The sequence below is a fragment of the Vulpes vulpes genome, chromosome 12, assembly GCF_048418805.1.
Source record: "Vulpes vulpes isolate BD-2025 chromosome 12, VulVul3, whole genome shotgun sequence".
NCBI classification, from domain to species: Eukaryota; Metazoa; Chordata; class Mammalia; order Carnivora; family Canidae; genus Vulpes; species Vulpes vulpes.
Genome location: NC_132791.1, coordinates 133,530,588 through 133,551,768, shown reverse-complemented (window position 1 = coordinate 133,551,768; position 21,181 = coordinate 133,530,588). Strand labels below are relative to the sequence as shown.

The window sequence follows — 21,181 nt, the reverse complement described above, 5'->3', positions numbered from 1 at the left end:
GTAACTGCTCACCTCGCTGGTCGTGGCGCACGCAAGGCCCGCTGCGCACAGCCCTGCGCCCACCAGCAGGTGGTCACGACCAGTGCCATTGCCTCCCGGTCTGTTCTTTAGTTAAATAAAACCTGGAAACGTGGCGTTTAAATTTTTTTTCCTAAACGTACAACTGTAAATAAAAGTGGGAAAGAGGAGTGGGCTGGGTCCTGGGTCCCAGAATCCTGGCTGTGCCAACAGCGATGAGCCAGGACGAGGAAGTTCTTGCCCAGCAGCCTCGGGTCTGGATACCCTTGAGTGGGCTCTGTGGGTTCTTGCTGGAAACCTCCTCCTTGCCGCCCCTGGAGACCCTCTTCCTTTGCAGGGGGCTCCCAGCACTGGGCCTCCAGCCCGTGTACCCCTCCCTTAACCCCTCCTGCTTCATCTCCAACCCAGGCCCTGCTCAGCCTCTCCTGGATTTGGGGAGCTGTAGGTCACCCTGTCTGGAAAGTCAGCACTGAGCCTTCTGTTCCCCCTCTGCCTTTTTTCCCGTCATCTCTTGGAGAGGCTTCTTGGGTGTCTGACTTTGCAGCCTGAGGGTGCGATGGGCTGTCTGGACCCTGGGGTGGTGGCAAGGGCGCAAGCCAGGCAGGCCCGTCCCAAGCTCAAGCTTGAAAGCCCTCTGAGAGGGGGTGGGCGAACCCGAGGGGGCTCAGCACCCAGGTCTTCTGCATGGGAAGGGAGGGGCTGTCTTAGCCAACACACCAGGTCCCCAGTTCTGCCCCAGGGGAGTTCCTAACCCCCCTCTGGGAGATGGGGAGACAGGTGCTCTGCTGTCCTGACCCCAGCCTTCCCCCTTCCCCACATTCGCAGGCTCCAGGGTGGGGAGGCTTACTGCACTCTCAGCTGTGCTGCTGGTGATGAGAACAGTACCCGAAGAGCCAGCAGGTGTTGAGAACCTAGTGTGTCCCAGGCCCGGCGCTAAGCACTTTTCCCTCACTCTCTCTCCTGACCTTGGCGGTGACTCTGGGCTGGCATGCAGTGCCCCTTCCGACGAAGGGCCAGGTGAGGTCAATCCCAAGCTTGAGTTTGAAAGCCCTCTGAGAGGGAGTGGGGGAACCCAAGGGAGCTCAGCACCCAGAACTGTGCTGCCCAGTGCCCCTGCCCTCAGCGCCCTTCCTTCCCAGCACCTGCATGCTCTCTGTTCTCTGCTCACCACCTGCCCAGAAACCCTTCCTTCTCCTGGCTCACCCCAATGGGAGGCCCTTCCCCATCTCCCCTTGGAGGTCTTAACCCTGGCCCTTGGAGTCCCCAGGGCTGGCCCAAAGGTCAGCCCCACTCCTTGGCTTGGATGACTGGCAGCGCCGGCGATCTCTCTTCGGCTTCCTCCATTGGCAGGGACCCTGTCCCATCTACTTCCTTTCCACTGTGACTGTCACTGGGGGGGAGGGGGGTTCATTGCAGGGTCACACCTGGGCCACACTCTGCACTCTGGTGAGTGTCTCCAGCTCAGGCATCTCCGTGGACTCCAGAGCCATCTCTGGCCACCTTCTGGCCTGCTTACCTGCACCGATGTCCCGCCCACCCCCCACGATTCTCTCCATCATGCATATGCAGCAGCCACGAGGTCCAATCCCACCCTCTGCTAGAGTTCTGCCCACGTGGCTTCCCTCTCCGGCCTCCAGCCTCACAGATCCTCACTGGGACCCAGCGCCCTGCGTCCTGGCAGCCCATCTTGGACCCACCACCCACCCCGAGGCCAGGCTCCTATTGAGCTCACAGACCTGCTTTGCCAGCAACTCTTTGTGGGTCTCAGAGTCTATAGCCAGACTGTAAAGTGTTCTTGAGCCTCCGTGTGTCCCCCAGGGCATATTCACCCACTGATGAATTCTAGACATGTAGCCAGCCCTCAGGATGGCCCCCAATTATTCTCACCTCCCTGTATTTACACCCTGTGTGGTGCCCTCCCGCACTGGGTGGGGTTGACCTGTGTAACCTTGAGGATATTGTGGAAATGATGGAGAGTTAACTCTGAGGGGAGAAACCGTGGCTCTGCCTTGGGCTCCTGAATCCCTTGCTCTGCGGGGAGTGGCCGCCAGGTTGTCAGGACCTCAAGCAGCCCCCAGGGGAGGCCCGCTTGGTGAGGAGCTGTGGCCTCCTGCTGACTGCCAGCCTGGACTCACCAGTGAGCGTCCCTGAAGTGAGTTCTGCAGCCTCTGTCAAAGTTTTTCTTTCTTTTTTTTTTTAAGATGTTTACTTTTTTTCTTTTTAAGATTTTTTTTATTTATTCATGAGAGACACAGAGACAGAGACAGAGACAGAGAGAGGCAGAGACACAGGCAGAGGGAGAAGCAGGCTCATGAAGGGAGCTCGATGTGGGACTCGATCCTGGGTTTCCAGGATCACGCCCTAGGCTGAAGGTGGCGCTAAACCACTGGGTCACCAGGGCTGCCCAAAGTTTTTCTTTTTCTTTTTTTTTTTTTTCAAAGTTTTTCTTTTTAAAGATTGTATTTATTTATTCATGAGAGACCCAGGGAGAGAGGCAGAGACACAGGCAGAGGGAGAAGCAGGCTCCCTCGGGGAGCCCAATGCGGGACTCGATCCCAGGACCCTGAGATCACAACCTTAGCCAAAGGCAGATGCTCCACCACTGAGCCACCCAGATGCCCCTATAGAGTTGACCTTATATATGACCATATATCATGTGTGCACAGATGACCTTAAGAAAAGATTTTCCAAGTGGATCTAATCTAACCACGTGGGCCCCTTTAAAAGCACAGAGGGAGTCAGATTTGAAACTGGAGAAAGAGTCCATGTGCTATTGCTGACTTTGAAGGTGGACAGGCCACACATGACAAGGATGAGGGCAGCTCCTGGCTGACAGCCAGCAAGGAAAAGAGGGACCTCAGTCCTACAACCACAAGAAACTAGGTTCTATCAGCAATGTGAATATACTAGAAGCACGTTCTTTTTCTTCTTCGCCTCCATTAACGAAGACAGTCCTGCCTACGCCTTGACCTCAACTTTGTGAGATCTGAGCAGTTGGCCTTCTGGCCCACAGAGCTGCGAGCTAATAAATAGGTGTTGTTTTAAGCCACTAACTTTGTGGTACTTAGTTACTCAGCAGTAGAGAATAAACAGGTGAGGCCCTATGTCCCCTGAAGACCTTGCATAATTTAAGATATATATATATATATATGAAAGTAGGCTCCATGCCCAACAGGGGCTTGAACCCACGATGCTGAGATCAAGTCTTACACTCTACCGGTCAGGCGCCCTAAGATACACATTATCAAAGGAATAAGTGTAAGAGGTGGGTGAGTTCTCAGCATAAACACACCATCATTGGGGCATAGTTTCCTTTTTGGCTACTTTTTCATTTCTTAGGACTGTCTTTGGTATTTTGCAAGAGGCTTGCTTGTAAGTTAGTGCCCCGATTGGTCAGTGTATCATGTGGTTCGTCTGGCTTTCTTCACATTGTTTTATCACCGAGGGCTCCCATTCTAAAGCTACTGGCTTTGGAGAGCATTTTTCAGCATGGCTCCGCTTCCTGCTCCCTAACCAGTGGGTTTGGGGAACGCAGTTATGGATAAGAAAACAGATTTCAGAAACATCATATTTCAGTATATAACATGCAAACGGAGGAACGCAGAAATCCTGAGCGTGTGGCTTTCTGCAGTTTGGAGCATGTCCATGCAACTGGCATCCGGATCAAGATGTGCACATTTCTGTTCCCCAGAAGCCTTCTTGTGCCGCCTCCCAAGTCACTGTGTCTGCAAGAGTAAACCACTATTGGGCCCAAAGCAGCACAGGTTTATTTGCCCGAATAAACCAGATTGTGAGTGATGATATAAGGGAATGCTAAACCAACAGTCCAAAAGTCCCCAAAAGGACTGGCCGCAGTCCCAGTGCATACACACAACAGGGGGCTTTTCAGGACACAGATGATGGGGGTGCGCCCGGGCTTTTCACATGTCATGCAAGGACTGCGTTCCAGAAGGTCTCATGACATATAGAACTCTCATGATGAAGTCTAGTTCTGTCATTGAAATAAATTACTGTAACGTAGGGTTTGCATGACTTGGCATTTGGGATGAGTGAACATCTTTAGGATTGCCTGATTTCTAACTTGGCAGGATTTGAATGCATACACTCCTGCCAGAATCCCCCGTGGGACTGTGAGGGTCTGTGCGTCAGCATCTTGGGGACCCCAGGGCCCCGCCATGGTGGTGGTATGGGATCCCTGGTTCTGGGTGTGGTTCTTTGTTCTGGTCCTGGGGCCAGGAGGATTACAGTCCAGTCCTCTCTCTGCTGCTTCCTTGCCTGTTATAACCCTGGGGAACGTCTTGCCTGGGGGGCCGGTTTCCTCATCCGGCCTCTGGAGTTCATGGATGACAAGTCCAGACACACAGCGGGAGCCGATGGGAGCCTGCTGGCACCAGTCCCGGCTTGGGTGGGAAAGACCTGCTTTCCTGTCTCTCCCCCAACCACCCCAGGCTGCTTGGAGGACTTTGCCCCCTGGGGGAGTGAAGCCAGCAAGCCCCAAGCCAGAGAGCCTGGCTGCAGAGCCTCTGCAGGAAGGGGCCCAGGCTCAGATGCCAGGGTCAGAGCCGGGGTTGGGCAAGAGCAGAGCACAGGGCCCCCTGATCCTGGGCAGGGATATTTGGAAACACCAACAATTCTGGGAAATTTGATGGCAGGAAGTGAAAGGAGGGAGGGGCAGGAGGAAACAGCAGTGTGCACCCCGGGGCCCCTCCTGGCCTGGCTCCCCATACCAGTGATGAGTGAGGTGACCAGCAGGGGGGCAAGGGGGAGGGGGCCAAACCAGGAGAGTCCCCCTGGTGGGGGGGAAGCAATGGCGACCCATCCCCCACTCCTACCCCACACACATCCCCTGAGTCCCAAATCCCTTTTCACCTCTATTTACTGTCCAAAGTCCCAGGCCCTGGGGATGCCAGGTTCTGAGTGTTGAGACACACGGACACACAGACACGCAGCTGCGCAGCGCTCAGGGCCTTCGTATGGGCCCTGCACCCTCCCCTCCCATCCTCCAGGGCTATCGGAGCACCCCAAGTCTCCAGGCTTCAGCCTCCTTTTTAGGCTACGATCTGCACAGCACTGAGGCATCCAGGAACTGACCTCAAGACCATCAGCAAGTAAAAGGGGAAGCAGAGGCAGGGGCCGGGTTGGGCTGGGGGCCAGGCAGGAGTACTTCAGAGGACAAAGTTTGGATGTCAAGCCTGGGAGCGAACAGGGAACAGGAGAAAGGAAGTCTTCCTGTAGCCAGTGGTCACTTAGAGACCGACTGGACCTCCCACCCTGGCTCTGTTCAGTCCCAGCCCTAACCCCAACCTTGACCTAGGCCCGGGTCCAGCCAGCCCTACCATGACAAATGACTATCAGGATCTTCAGCATCTGGACAATGAGGACAATGACCATCACCTCAGACAAGGTAAGGGTTCCTTCCATCTCTGAAAGGTGAGCGTGATGGGACTGCCCCCTTGCCTCAGCCCCTGCTTCCTTCTGTGACCGCCAGGTCCCTGGTCTGCCCTGCGCACAAGAGGATGGTCTGAGCCGCCCCTCTTCGGGGAGGTGCCCTCCGTGGGTTGTGGGCCCGAGTCCCTTTCTCTGGGGCAGGCGTCCTGGGACACTAAGTGCCTCCTGACCCTGCCGTGTCACCCACTGCTCAGAGCTTGGGGAGGGTGAGGGTCCAGGGGCCCAGGAGTGACTCAGAGAGGTGAGGTCCCCCTCCTTTCCTCTAACACCTGATGTGAGTGAGTGTGTGTGAGCATTAGTGCAGGGGGTCAAGGGGTCAGACTTCTGTGAGGAGGCCGAGGCACCAAGTATCCAAGAAGGAGGAGGCCTTCATCCAACAGAAACAAGCCCCCCTTCTCTCTCCCACCTGCGGGGGTGCTGTTGGGGCTGAGCAGGAGGGTCCTGAGGGATGGGCTGGGGGGGGGCGGGCTGCAGGGGAGGCCTCCCCAGGTGGGAGCACCTTGATGGTCTCCAGCTACTCCATCTTCTCTCCCAGCACCCAGCCAGAGGAGGGGAATTCGTGGGGTGGGGGAGAAAGGAACCTCTTCCTCTTTCCCGCCTTTTGGTGGGGGGAGTGACCCCAACCACCCCCACTCCCACCCAGGCTCAGCCCTCAGCTCCGGGGAGGTCCAGCAGCTCCGGTGACACAGCGTGGCCGCTAGGTGTCAGCAACAGCCCAGGGCCTGGGTGGGCCGGGGCGGTCCCGCTGGGCGCCCACCGACAGCTGCCCTGCCCCTCAGGGTCTCCTACCCCAGCCTTCCTCATCTCTGTGGTTCCTCCTGGGCCAGGAGGGGGAGCCTTAGCCCGCTCTCCCCCCCCCCCACCCCCGCCACTCCCCCCGCTCCCGCCGGGGCCCCAGAGCCGCCCGTGTGTCCCAGGGATCCTCATACCCGGGCTTCTTGCAGTGCCACCCGCCCCCCAGCCACTCCTGAGGAGGCTCTGCTCTGGACCCTGCCTCCTCCTGCTGTCCCTGGGCCTCAGTGTCCTGCTGCTGGTGGTCGTCTGCGTCATCGGATCCCAGAGTGAGTGCCCTGGGGGGGCCTGCGGTGGCAAGGTGGGAGGGCTGGCTGCTGCGATGGCCCCCGCAGCCCCCTCGTTTTGCTCTCTGCAACTCTTTCCCGTCCAGACTCCAAGCTGTGGGGGGAGCTGCAGGCTCTGAGGGAAACTTTCAGCAACTTCACGGCAAGCACCGAGGTCGAAGTCAAGGCTCTGAGCAGCCAGGGTGAGGGGGGCTTGGGGCTGGGGCTGTGGGGGTGCATGGGGCGCTAGGGATGTGGGGGCACTGAGCAAGTGTCTCCCCAGGAGGAAATGTGGGCAGAAAGATGAAATCCCTGGAGTCTCAGCTGGAGAAGCAGCAGAAGGATCTGAGTGAAGGTCAGAGGGGGTGTGTGCAGGGGCGGTGGGGTCCCTCAGGCCAAAGCGAGGGCCTGGCTGTGGCTGTGGCTGGTCCCCGATCCCCTGCCTTGGGCGCCCCCAGATCACTCGGACCTGCTGCTGCACGTGAAGCAGTTCGTGTCGGACCTGCGAAGCCTGAGCTGTCAGATTGTGGCGCTCCATGGCAACGGTGAGGAGGGGAGGCCCCGGGCGCCCACCCTGGCGCCCACCCTGGCGCCCACCTGCCCACGGGAGGCGCCTCAGCCTCTCCGCTCCCCCCTTGCCCCCCAGGCTCCACGCTGACCTGCTGCCCCGTCAACTGGCTGGAGTACGAGGGCAGCTGCTACTGGTTCTCCCGCTCTGGGAAGTCCTGGCCCGAGGCCGACAAGTACTGCCAGCTGGAGAGTGCGCACCTGGTGGTCGTCAACTCCAGGGAGGAGCAGGTGAGCGCCCCAGGGCTCGGGGAGGCAGGTAAGGGGGGCCTGGCGGTGCTGGGGTGCTGACTGCTCCGGGGGGTGCCCACCACCCATCCCCTCTCCCCAGAAGTTCATCCAGCACCACATGGGGCCCGTGAACACCTGGATGGGCCTCACGGACCAGAGTGGGCCCTGGAAGTGGGTGGACGGGACGGACTACGAGACCGGCTTCAAGTGAGTGTGCGCCGCCCCCGCCCCCCGCCGGCGGTGCACGTCGCAGCCGCACGGGTCCCCACTCCCACCCCACCCCCATCCCCACCCGGGGCGCCAGGGGGCGGGGGAGGCTTGGCCGGGCTGGAGGCGCACATCCACTGGTATCCGCAGGAACTGGAGGCCCGAGCAGCCAGACGACTGGTACGGGCACGGGCTCGGGGGCGGCGAGGACTGCGCGCACTTCACGGACGACGGCCGCTGGAACGACGACGTGTGCCAGAGGCCCTACCGCTGGGTGTGCGAGGCGGCGCGCGACCCCGCCACCTATGGGCCTCCTCTCCCCTAATTTATTTCCACAGTGCCTCCCCCTGCCCCGTGATCCCCCCGCCCCCGTCCCGGGGAGGGCGGCCTCCTCCACCTCCTCTGGGATTGCTGATCCAGGATTTTAAGGGAAGGGGACAGGACGACTTCTGTGATTCGCAGACTCACGTTTGGAGGGGTGGGGAGATGGAATCCAATATCACCTGCCACGGTTTGCAGGTGATGGTCCACGTTTTTTTAGAGTAAAAAACCCAGAAATATTCGAACGTGCCATTGTTGTCTGGTTATTTTGCGTTAGGAATCAGGAGTGGGCGGGTGGGAAGGAAGCCTGGGGGCAGGCGGTGTGGCCTGGAGAGGAATGAGGGGGCTTTGGTACTTACAGGTGTGGGAGTTAGGGCTCCTGTTCTGGGTCTCCCCTGTAAAGGTGTCCTGGGACTGAGGACCAGTGCACCTGTGCAATCCCCCTAGGACCAGAATCACCCCAGGTGTCCAGGACTTCTAAAGCTTAGCATGAGGGCACCTGGGGGGCTCAGCAGTTGAGCATCTGCCTTCTGCTCAGGGCGTGACCCTGGGGTCCTGGGATCTAGTCCTGCATGGGGCTCCCTGCAAGGAGCCTGCTTGTTCCTCTGCCTGTGTCTCTGTCTCTCTCTGTGTCTCTTGTGAATAAATAGATAAAATCTTAAAAAAAGAAAACTTTGCATGAAACTCATTGGTGCCTGTCACATGCATTACAGTGGACAGAGGCAGTGTCCACAGGCAGGCAACATATACAATGAATTTGGAGGATGAGCCCACCACCGAGAACCACCAAACCTGAGAAGAAAGCCAGAAAACCAGAAGGTGGAAAAGAAGTCCCCAAATGAATAGAATCCACAACCCAGGAGGAACACAGGAACAGATTAAGACTTTGCAGGCACTTATGGGAGCATCAACAAATACTGAATGAACACAAAAGTAGAGACAAAAAGATCCATCAGCATATAAACATCTCACCATCTTTCTGGATTACTTTGGATACAACAGAAAATAAAAATGAGACCGGTAATTCAGAAATGAGCTAGGAGAGCACTCCATACTGAGGTTGTGGGACTGTCTAAAGCAGTTCTCAGGAGGAAAAGTACATGGACTTAATCCCGTTTGCTAAAAAAACACGGCTAAATTGAAATGAGCTAAGTTTTGGCTCAAAGAACTGGAAAAAGAATAAAATCCTTCAGAAGAGAAGGCAGGGGTTTATTAAAATAATCATCAACCACAGGGTATGTATTTTATTTGAGTACAATGGGACATTTTAATTTTAATTTTTAGAAATTTTATTTGTTCCTGAGAGACACAGAGAGAGGCAGAGACACAGGCAGAGGGAGAAGCAGGCTCCCTGTGGGGAGCCCGATGTGGGACTCGATCCTGGGACCCCGGGATCACGCTCTGAGCCAAAGGCAGATGGTCAACCACTGAGCCACCCAGATGCCTCCAAAAAGATGGTTTGATGAAAGACTGGGGACAGGACCCGTGGGCAGGAAGGGCTGCACGGGGTCACAAGGAGGGCCCGTTATAGACTTTCAAGTCGGGAGGGGGTCAGGGAGAGCCTGAGTCTCTGGGGAATTTGGAAGCAAGGTTCCCGGGACCCTGAGGGGACCAGCTATTGTCGGGAAAGGCCATTTATTACCGGCTAATAAAACCTGAGACATGAGACCCTTCAGATGTACATCCGTGGGTCAGATGCCTGGGGCATGATCTTGGGGGGTTGAGAGGAAGGAAGGTTCTAAAGGAATTGTTCTGTGTTAAAGCAGACTCACAAAAAATAAAAATAAAAAAATAAAGCAGATTCACAGGGTCCTGGGGGTGGGGCTAAGGTTGCCTTTTGCCCTGAGTGACGGGTGGGCATGGAGGCCGCTGAGCCCCTGGAGGAAGGCCCCCTGCCTGATTCAAGGACTGGTCAGTGGGCTGTAAGGAGCACGGAAATTTAATCACTTCTCTTCTGCCTTTGTTTCCCGCATCATACCTAACATCACATACAAAATTGGACGCTGGATAGATTCAAGGCCTAAATAGAAAATGTAAAAGTACAGTACAGAAGTAATAGGAAAAAAAAAAAAAAAGAAGGAAGGATAATCTCGTTATAGAGGGGTACAGAAGGACTTCATCCATAAGACCTCTAAAGCAAATAGCAAAAAGCCAAAACAATTTTGGTGAAATTGATTGCATGAAAATGAAACATTTCAGCTCAGTGACAATGTATCAGGTAACCCAGCAAGAAACAGCATATGTGAAATGGGTAATTGGAGGATTTTTTTGTAAAATATTTTATTTATTTATTTATTTATTTATTTTTATTTTTATTTTTAAAATATTTTATTTATTTATTCCTGAGAGACAGAGAGAGAGGCAGAGACACAGGCAGAGGGAGAAGCAGGCTCCCTGCGCAGAGCCTGTGATCCCAGGACCCAGCGGAGTGGGGGGGGGTGTCACACCCTGAGCCAAAAGTAGTCGCTCAGCCACTAAGCCACCCAGGTGCCCCAAAAGATTTTATTTTTAAGTGATCTCTAATCTCTACACCCAATGTGGGGTTTGAACCCAGAACTCTAAGATCAATAGTTGCACGCTCTACCACTGGGCCAGCCAGGGGCTCCCAGAGGATATTTTAATACAGGAATGATTTTAGGAAGGGATGAGCAGGGTTAGGGAAGCCACAAGAAAGAGGGCAGGGCCCTAGGGATCCCAGCAGTGAGGAGTTGTTGGCACCTCCAGGAACCTGAGAAGAGAGAAGAGCCCCGAACCCCAACAGGACTTGTGTCTGTCCGTCTGTTATAACTCCGGGTGGCTGGAGGCAGCTAGCTCACTGCTGGTTGGTGGGGGAGAAGCTGGAGGAGCTAACATCCTCACTTCCCTCCTCTTCCTCCCTCTGATCATCTGCTGCCACTGGAATGGAAAGGGATGATGCAGCCATACAGCTCGGTGACGCAGGCCAAAGAACAACGATGAGGAACAGGGTATATGGTAGAGGTGGAGGGACAAACAGAAGACACAGGAGTCTGAGGCCGCGGTGGGGGGGGGGGGAGGAAACCTACATTAGCAGTAGCAAAGGGTAGAGAGAGGTAGTCTGCAGAGAGTCTGATGTAATGTGATGAAAACTGTCAAGCAGCCATCTGGTTGACAAGAATCAGAGATGAAGTCAAGGGCTGGCAAGGTGTGGGTATGGGGAGAAGAGCTCACACACTCCTCCCTCCTCCCGGGAGCACCCATCGCCAGAGCCCTTCTCCAAGGTATTTAGTGGAATTAGGAATGTGTATCTGGCCCCATCCCTGCAAGTCTGCTTCTGGGTAAACATACCAAAGGTCCTCTCGTTGGTCGGCTGGTCCGCTGGACCCGGTGAAGACGTGCACGGTGGGGCCCATGGGTAACAGAAGCTGGAAATGACCTCGGTGCTCACCCAAAGCGCGATGTGGGATGTGCGCCTGCGGCGATATTGCCCCCACCCCACCCCGGACTTGGAAACAGTGACTGTGGGGCAGCCAGTGGGCACACACCACGGAGGTGTGGGGGTCCTCAACACGCACCCCAGACCTACCAATCCGCTTCTAGGTATGTATCTGAAAGAAGCGTAATCACCCCCCACATTCACCGCAACAGCGTTCTCAGCAAACAACGGAAGGGTCTGTAGGCCAAGGAACCGGGAAAGAGAATGCGGAGGACACAATCCACGGAATAGGATTGAGCTGCAAAAAAGAAGGCGCTCCTGCCATTTGCGAGAACGTGATGCGCGGGGAGGGCATTATGTTCCGTGGAATCAGCCAGAGAAGGACAAATACTGTTGTGTGTGTTTAAAGATTTTATTTATTTATTCATGGGAGACACACAGAGAGAGGCAGAGACATAGGCAGAGGGAAAGCAGCCTCCCCGCGGGGAGCCCAATGGGGGACTTGATCCCAGGACCTGGGGGTCACACCCTGAGCCAAAGGCAGCCACTCAACCCCTGAGCCTCCCAGCATCCCAATACTGTTGTGTTTTGAAAAAAAAGTCAAGCTAAGAGCACCAGAGAGTGGAAGGGTGGTTACCAGGGGCTGGGGGTGGGGTGGGGAATGGGGAGATGCCAGGCGAAGGGCACAAAGGTTTATTTATTTACTTTTAAAGATTGTAATTATTTGAGAGAGAGAGAGAGAGAGAGAGAGAGAGAGAGAGAGAGAGAGTGCAAGCAGAAGGAGGGGCAGAGGGAGAGGGAGAAGCAGCCTCCCTGGGGAGCAGGGAATGGATCCCTAGACCCTGTGATCAGGGCCTGAGCCAAAAGCAGATGCTTAACCCGCTGAGCTGCCCAGGCTCACCCAAAGGATACAAAGTTTTACTATAAGATGGGGTCTGAGTCTCTACTGTACAGCATGGTGATTGTACTTAATAATGCTGTGCTGCTTGCTCGAAATTTGCTAAGATGGTAGAGATCTCAAGTGTTCTTACCACACAAATGGTAACTGTGAGGTGACGAATATGTTACTTAGCTCGCTGGTGGGAATCATTTCCCGATGCATATGTGATAAAATCATCACACCGCACACCAAAAACACACTGTACCCCTGAAATATAGATAATTTTTATCTGTTGATCATACCTCAATAAAGCTGGAAAAACATAACGGAAGCATATTTCACGGAAAAAGCAAACCAACAGCAACTACGTGTACACACAGCAATGCGGGGAGCCCTGATATAGTCCCTGAAGGAGAAAAAGCAAAAAGGATATATTCTAGAACACAATCACATAGATCAAAAGCAACAGCCTACACCTGCCACAGTACTAGATGATTTTCAAGGATCTGTGCATTTTCCAGCGCAGGTCAAAACCCATTCCAGGGTTCGCTGGTTGGAGAAGAGCAGGTGCCACCAGGGTGAAGGGAAACATCTACACGAGGTGGCAAGAGCTGAGAGCCTGGCTCAGCAGAGGATGGGACACTCCAGCCTCACATCTGGTCCAGAAGGAGAAGTGTACAGGTGCCCCACAGGCTCCGTGCAGTTAGGATCCTTCATGGGGAGAGATGAGATGCAGCCCACGGGGGCCAGGACCCTGACCTTCCAGGCTACGTCTGGTGGTGGATCCAGAGTGAGTAATGAGAATAAAAAATATTGGAAAAATTTCCAATATTGGAAAATGTGGAATATATATATATGTATATATATGTATATGTATATATATGTATATGTGTATATATATATATTTGATTTGCAGACATTAGGCATCTCCCATTGTGATGCAGTGGGGGCCACGCAGAGTCACTTGTGAAATGTTCTTCTCAGAGGACCTTGAACCCAATCTGACTGAGAGAGGTTTGTGGGTGTTCATCATATGAGTCTCTCAACTTTTGTACATACTTTGTTCACTAGAGCGGAATCAAAAACAGCCGGGCCTAAAGATAGGGCTCAACTGAAAAATAGGACATAATAGATTTGTTACAAGTGTAGTCTGGGGAAATCAGATTTTGCTTCTACATAGGAGAGGGACCATTTTGGGGGTGCCTGGCTGGCTCAGTGGGTGGAACATGGGATTCTTGATCTCGGGGTTGGGAGTTGGAGCCTCACATTGGATGTAGAGATATCTTAAAAATAAACAAAATCTCAAAAAAAAAAAAAAAAAGAGGGACGGGGTGCTTGAGTGGCTCAGTCAGTTGAGCCATGAACTCTTGGTTTCCGCTCAGGTCATGATCTCAAGGTGGTGAGATCCAGTCCCCTTTAGCCGCTGAGCTCAGCGAGGAGTCTCCTTGAGATTCTCTCCCTCTGCCCTTGCCCTCCACTCCTGCTCTCTCTGTCTCTCTAATAAGTAAATAAATCTTTTTTTAAAGAGAGGTGCAAAAATGTTTATTTTTTATTTTTATTTTTTAAAAGATTTTATCTATTTATTCATGAGAGACACACACACACACAGAGGCAGAGCACAGGCAGAGGGAGAAGCAGGCTTCCTGCGGGGAGCCCGATGTGGAACTTGATTCCAGGATCTTGGGATCACACCCTGAGCACAGGGCAGACGCTCAGCCACTAATAAACAAATAAATCTTTAAAAAAAGAAAAAGAAAAAAGAGGCTGACCTCACTAAAGTTAGAAACAAGCAGAGGACTGGGATGCACTATTTGCAACATTTATAACAAGTGATTAATGTCCAGAATATAAAGAACTCCCACAAAATAACAACAACAAAAAAACCCCCAATCCAACAGAGAAATGATATTGTAGTAAATATTTGTCATCTGTGTTTTAGGGAATCCTTCATTATGTGCAAACTTGGGGCACAAGTAGCCAGAGGGGTCACACCCTCCCTGCCCGCCCTGCTCTGTGTAGCTGGGGGTGGGCATGACGTCAGCCCTACCCAGGCCCACAGGTTTCACTCTCCTAGCATGTGGGGTCTTGAGTGGATGGTGCGAATGGGTAATAATAGTTGGAGTGGAGAGGAGAGGATCATGCTTTTAAGGTCTTAAAGGAAATAAGCTGGACCTGGGACTGAGTCCTCATCGGACTCCCAGCATGGAGCCTGCTTCTCCCTCTGCCTGTGTCTCTGCCTCTCTCCCTGTGTCTCTCATGAATAAATAAATAAACTCTTTTTAAAAATTCAGTCTGCAACACAATATATACGATATAATCCCATCTATGTAGCTCCCCCCCTCAAAAAAACCCCCAACACCCCCCAACACCCCCAAAAAACAACAAAAAAAAGCCCACGAGTGCTATATATTTCCTTAATTCACAGCAGTGATTGTTGCTTTTCTCTGGTGTGTTCAACCTCTCCTCTCCCCCTTCATGGATCTTTTCCATGTTCAAAGACTTTCCCGTCAAAAAAAAAAAAATCCCCGCTGGATCCCCTGGCCCCTCTCCAGCACTGTTTCTTGCTTCTCCACTGCCTCAAGCTAACTGTTTTCGGGAATAAAGGGAGGAGCTAGGGTTGGATCTCGCCCCAGAAGCAGGCGGGGGGGGGGGGGGGGGGTGTGTGTGTGTGTGTGTGTGTGTGTGGGGGGGAGGGCTGCGGTTTTGTGGGGGGGGTTACATGCTTGTTAGAGCATCTCGGGGAGGGGCAAGGCGCCAGAGGCTGGAGAACTCGGGAGCCCGGCACAGGCGCGTGCACACCGCACGCACCTGCTCCTGCACAGGCGCTCCGCTATCACCTGGAGTTCTAGCTCCCCCAGCGAGGCTCTCAACTGGGTTAGCCATCCTTGCCCCGCCCCCTGCGGCCAAGAGGGCTCTCCAAGGGTGCTCACTCCCACCCCCTGCAGGGACAACGTGGGGGACCCCCCATGGGCTGTGGACTACACACGCTGCGGGGTCCCAGCGGTGTGGAAGTGGAGGTGGGAGGTGGGAGGAGGGTGGTGGGAGGTGGGAGGAAGGAGGTGGGAGGTGGGAGAAGGTGGTGGGAGGTGGAGGTGGGAAGTGGAGGTGGGGGGAGAGTGGTGGGAGGAGGAAGGTGGACTTGTGGACATGGGAGGTGGAGGTGGGAGGTGGGGGTGGGAGGTGGACCTAGCCGTGGGGCTCTTGGCAGCCGCAAACCAATCTACTGACTCCAGCGATTCTCCCCTAAAGTCAACTGTGTCACGATGAGTCAGGACCCCATGGGGGCCTGTCTTGGCTTGCAGGTCCCCAAAGCAGATTGTGGGAGACAGGCTTGAGGGCCAGGCCTGGGTTTTCCTGGCGGAGGGTGCCAGAAAGCAGTGGGGGAGCAAGGGAAGTGAGGCGGGGGTGGGGGGGAGGAGAGGGCTCCCTGGCCTCTCCACTCGCACAGAGCAGTGGATGCAAAAGCAGGGGAGCAGGTCTCCCCCAGCCCCTTCCCCCTGCGTGGGGACTCTGCAGCTGCCCTGGGCCGGCTCTGTCCCGGCCCCCAGGTGGGGATGGGGTGTGGTGGGGTAAGGGGGAGTGGGGGGGCGGCTGGAGGAGACCTGGGAAGAGAAGGCCCGGAGGGCACGGTGGTGGTCGCTGGCTGCCCACAGGAGGAGGTGGCTCGCCCGTGGTGGCCCAAAGGGGATGGGATGTGGGGCACCAGGGAAGTCTACCAGGAGACCCGGTGCCCAAACTCCAGAAAGCAGGTCGAGGACACACAGAAGCAGCTGATACACAAAACGCCTAGAAATGAACTTAGGAGAGGTGCAAGTTGTGAGTGAAAACAGCTGTGAAACTCATAAAGGCCGTGAAGAGCCTGGAATGTAGCCAACTTATTCCTGGTGACCGAGTCCCAGTTGTTCCAGGGATGTCCATTTTCTCTAGATGAATCTAAGAGATTCAAGGTTTTATGAATCCAAATTCTTATGCAATTTTTTTTTTTTTGCAATTGGACACCAAGATTCTAAATTTATCAGGAAGCATAAAATATGTGAGAATAGCCAGCAGAAAATTGTAAGAACAATAATCGCGGGGCTTGTCCTACCATATATTAAATTGTAAAGTAAGTGGTGAAAGCATACATGGCCCTGGCCCAGGAACGAGGAGATGGATCAGTGACAAGGAACAGACCCCAGACCTGGATCCAGAGAATTAACTGGGGCTGTTTTGTCTGTGGCAGGAACCCAGAGGGCACGAGCTCAGGCACAGCGAGGAGGGTCTCGGTGGGTGGAGTAGCAGCTCATGGGGCCTCTGGCAGTCCAGTTGGGGGCCGGCGCCCTGCTCCTTCCAGAACTCCAGCCTCGTTGTTTCTCCTACCACAGACCTGCTTCTCCGTGTTTCAGTCCACATCCCTATAGCACCCTCTCTCCCTCTCCGTCTCCTTCTTTCCCCTTGTCCAAACTCCCATGGATGGAAGACATGGACTGGCTCTCGCTGGGTCTGCTAACACCATGCTAATAAACTGGAGCCAGGGCAGGGGCATGTCATGACCTGGCTGCTTCGATGACCCCCCATGGGAAGGAGGGGAGAGATCACAGGAATACGGTGACTGGGGCATGGGGTTGGAGGGGGGTGGGCCAACCAAACGTCGGATGTCCATTGCATCAAAATATATACATAAGAATTTAGTAGCTAGTTGGGACACAATCAGAAATATGTATTTGGTCTCTGTCCCCAGTTCTTGACACCCTGAATCCTTTGGCATCTCTTTGGCAATAGGAGCATCTTTCGTTCTAATGAGGTGACCCTGGTGGTTTCCTGCAGAGCTTCAGGTTGGAAGCTGGTCACCCCAAAGACCAAGCCATGATTAGAAACTTGGGATTGTCAGCCCCCCTTGTCCTCCATGGAGATTGAGTTAAAAATTGGTCATGTCTATGTCATGAAGCTTCCGTAAAAGTCTCTACAAGGATGCCCAGGGGGCTCAGTTGGTGAAGTGTCTGCCTTCGGCTTAGGTCATGATCCCAGTGTCCTGGGATCGAGTCCCGCATTGGGCTCCCTGCTCTGCAGGAATCTGCTACTCCCTCTCCCTCTGCCCTTCTCCCCTGCTCTCTCTCTCTTTCAAATAAATAAATAAATAAATAAATATATATACATATATATATAAAATCTCTCCATTAGGGGGTTCAGAGAGCTTTTGGGTCAGAGAACACCTTCATGTGCGAGGAGAGTGGTAGCACTCCAAACCCCTGCGCTTGTGACGCCTCCTTAGATTCCTCTTCATTTGGCTGTTCATCTGTGTCCTTAATCATATCCTTTATAACAAACCGGTACACATGAGTGTTTTCTTTGTGAGCCCTTAGAGCAAATGATCACAAGTCTGAGGAGGTGGCTCATGGGCACACCTGACTTAGAGCTGGTTGGTCAGACATGCAGGTGACCATCTGGGGGTGCAGATGGCATCTGAACTGGAGGGAAGGCAGTCCTGTGGGACTGAGCACTTACCTATGGGGTCTGAGCTAACTCTGGGTAGTTGGGGTCATAACCAAACTGCCGGATACTCAGTTGGTGTCTGTAAAGTTGGAAAATTGGTTAGTGTGGGAACCTCTTCCCATCCCCTAAATTTGGTGTCCAAAGTGCTATGAGTAGAGGAAACAAGAGTTTTCCTTTAATCATGAAGGGGGGGTTTCAAATTGGAGAAGAAAAGATGTGGTGAATGGTTGGGGGGGACGGTGTCTCTCCCATTCACTGACCCTGTCAGATTTAAAAAGAAATTTGATGATGGAAATCATTTATTTCTTATGTGGTATCTTTCTTGATTCTGCGTGGCTGGAACAATAGTTCTCAAAAAATCTTGTTGAATGAGGCATTTCGTATCAACGGGATAACCTGCGGTAGCGTCGCTACAGAGGCGCCCTGCTACCCCTGATGTTTTAACAGGAGGTGAAGAACACTTCAAATTTCAAAGCTGAAAACCTTTTCTATGAAATAAGAACCAGAGAGCTTCAACCCCTCCCCCCAAAGTCACATGTTTTACCATAAATAAACTCTTTTGAAATAGCATGGAATGCGCTCCACCTGTATGACGGAAAATAGCCCGCGGATTATATCTTGATGCCTCTGCAGGATTCGGGAAGTCTGACTGCTCCATAAAGTATTCCTGCCGGTTGGTTTTCCCTCATGACCTTCCACGAAACCACTGACTTCAGCACAGCGCATCCCTGTAGCATAAATTTATTCTATGTTCAGATTTTTCAATTCTGGTGCTTATGTTGCCATTTTCAGCAGGATGATAATAATTAACAGGTAAACATGAACCCCTCCCACAATCTCAAACCAGTGGAGAAGGAAAGTAGACACCAAGACACTGGAATATGTCATTGTCATCCATTTTATTATTTTATTTTATTTTATTTTATTTTATTTTATTTTATTTTATTTTATTTTATTTTATTTTATTTTATTTTATTTTATTTATTAAAGAGACACAGAGAGAGAGGCAGAGACACAGGCAGAGGGAGAAGCAGGCTCCCTGCGGGGAGCCCGATGCGGGACCTTGGGATCACGACCTGAGCTGATGGTAGGCGCTCAACCACTGAGCCACCCAGGCACCCCTGTTTTCCTGTTTTCATTAAGTAGCCGGTTGCTTTGGGGGATTTTCAGCGCATCCTTCTCTCCTCACTGACAGTGGACGTGGACGTTTCCAGTATGAATTGCAAACTGAAGGGGAAAAATATCTGCCTCCCATGGCTCTCGCGGCCAACTGTCTACCCCCCTGGGGAATGAAACCCGTGTGCCATCCAGGGACGTGCCTAAAGCACAGTGGGGTGGTCATACCTCTGCAGAAGGCCTGGATTCCTGCCTGGGCACCGCTGCTTCTTAGCAAATCTGCAAGGCCCAGCGGTTCCAGATTCCCCCCAGAGTCTCCCTGACTGGTCATGGCCATGGGGTGGAGGGCTTGGGGGGAGCTTGTCCCTCGAGGACATCGTAGGGGCTCACATGGCTTGGTTGTACTTTCGTTCCCTTGTCACCCCCCATCTGCCCGCTCCAGGGGCCAGGCTCTCTGCATCCACGCACGTCCTCTCCGTCCCGAGTCACACCCACATTCCCACATTAGACACCCGCTCTGCTGACCACATGCCACTTGCAATTATTGATGGGTGCCCTTTTCAAACCAATGTTATGACTGGCCTGGCCCTCGTGGTATGATTACAAGACACCCTTTGGGAATGACCATTGGGAATCTTGAAAAAAAAAAAAAAGATTTATCGCTTACCAAAGACCTGGGAACGGGGCACCTGGGTGACTCAGTTGGTGGGCCTCTGCCTGCAGGTCGGGTTGTGATCCTGGGATCCTGGGATCGAGCCCCGCGGAGGGCTCCCTGCTCTATGGGGAGCCTGCTTATCTCTCTGCCTGTGGCTCCCCCTGCTTGTGCATGCTCTGTCCGTACCTCTCTGTCAAAAAAAAAAAAAATCTTAAAAAAAAATAAGACCTGTAAACTTTACAGGGCACTTGGAGCCCCACAGTGAGGTGGCAGGTGCAGTGAGAGCATGTGCAGCCAGTGGCTTTTATTGGGGTCGAGGGTGGGGGCCTGGGGCTTTGCAGGCTCATTCTGTTGGTGAATTTAAAACATTAAAGAGAATTTAAAGCCCAGGCAAGACAAAAGGCAAAGTGGCCCAAATGGTCAGTTATGGAAATCAACCAAGATCTATAAAATAAGAGCCTCAGGGCAGGGAGGTGGCCTGGCTCTTTATGCCTATTTTGTGCTCCTGTTGTGGGACAAGGTGCCAGGCTGGGGCAGCGGGACTTGGAGAAACCAGGTGCAAGAGGACAGGGTTAGCAGAGAGTGCAGCGACTTCCCACATCTGTCAGAACTCCTCGTGTCACAGTGACGGGAGCAACAAGAATTTACAGACTTGGTAAGACCCAAGCCTGGCAGGGCAGGGATGGAGCTGGGAAAAGTATATAAAAGGAGTGAAGAGAATGGAAATTAAAAAGAAGAAGAAGAAGAAGAAGAAGAAGAAGAAGAAGGAGGAGGAGGAGGAGGAGGAGGAGGAGGAGGAGGAGGAAGAAGAAGAAGAAGAAGAAGAAGAAGAAGAAGAAGAAGAAGAAGAAGAAGGAGAAATTCCATTTTCAGAGATATGTATAAACTCCACAATTGGACAAGGTGGAACCTGGGATTAGGAGAAAGGGAAATGGGGACATGGCAAGTGGGGGTAGGAGCTGCAGCTTTCAGGGTGCCTGAAACCCTTCCTGGAGGGGCCAGGGTCATTCTGTGTTTCCCTGGGGTAAAGCATGAGCAGGGCCTGCAGGGAGCAAGGCTGGCTGACAGCATCACTCTGCTCATTGTCTGTGCAGTGAAGCGGTGGGCTTAGGATCTCACAAGAAACCCTACACTTGAGGGGTGACTGGGTGGCCCAGTGCGTTAAGCGTCCAGGTCTTGACTTAGGCTCAGGTCGTGATCTCAGGGTTGTGAGATCGAGCTCTGCGTGGGGCTCTGTGCTCAGCAGTGAGTCTGTTTCTCTTCTTCTCTCTCTGCCTGATGCCCCCACCCTCCTTCCACCACAAGCACACACACACTGTCTCTTTAAATATAAATAAATAAAATGTTAAAAAAATAATCCCATGGAGAGTCTGGGCTGAGATACTGGGGAGGCTGCTGTGCCATTAGTTGGCCCAGGACAATCCAACCCATTCCGTGATAGTCTAAGCGCCAGTGGCGCAGCCTTGCTGAGAGATGCCCAGAGAGACGGGTGTGGAGAATAGCCATTAAACTTACAGTTAGATGAAAAACAGCCACCAGAAAAAATGTTGCCATGGAGCAGGTGAAGACGGTGACCAGACACTAAGCACATTAGTTAAGCGAGCAGCCTGATGAGAGGAGGTCATAAGGCTGAAATGCAAGAGAAGAGATTATGGGACAACAGGAGACATGACACGAGAACTGGTTGAATTGCACAAAGAAATGAGGGGTGAGGAGCACCTGGGGGGCTCCGTCAATTGAGTGTCTGCCTTGGGTTCAGGTCGTGACCTCAGGGTCCTGGGATCCAGTCCCACGTGGGGCTCTTGGCTCAGCAG

The 21,181-nt window shown here is 53.2% G+C and overlaps 1 protein-coding gene across 3 annotated transcripts; it reads left to right on the top strand.

Annotated features, from left to right (window-relative positions):
- Positions 1-4,736: 4,736 nt before the first annotated feature.
- On the top strand, positions 4,737-8,100 carry LOC112924815 (asialoglycoprotein receptor 1-like). 3 transcript variants are annotated; one of them, XM_072730119.1, is made up of 10 exons: positions 4,918-5,126; positions 5,333-5,422; positions 6,110-6,167; positions 6,411-6,527; positions 6,632-6,727; positions 6,808-6,879; positions 6,983-7,069; positions 7,171-7,322; positions 7,423-7,529; positions 7,680-8,100. In XM_072730119.1, exons 2-10 carry the CDS (start codon positions 5,363-5,365, stop codon positions 7,852-7,854), a joined length of 924 nt encoding a protein of 307 aa, XP_072586220.1. In that variant the 5' UTR covers positions 4,918-5,126; positions 5,333-5,362; the 3' UTR covers positions 7,855-8,100. The 3 variants fall into 3 exon arrangements, with proteins under 3 accessions (XP_025861122.1, XP_072586220.1, XP_072586219.1); XM_026005337.2 differs by lacking the exon at positions 6,110-6,167 and having other exon boundaries at positions 4,737-5,126; XM_072730118.1 differs by lacking the exon at positions 4,918-5,126 and having other exon boundaries at positions 5,387-5,422.
- Positions 8,101-21,181: the final 13,081 nt, after the last annotated feature.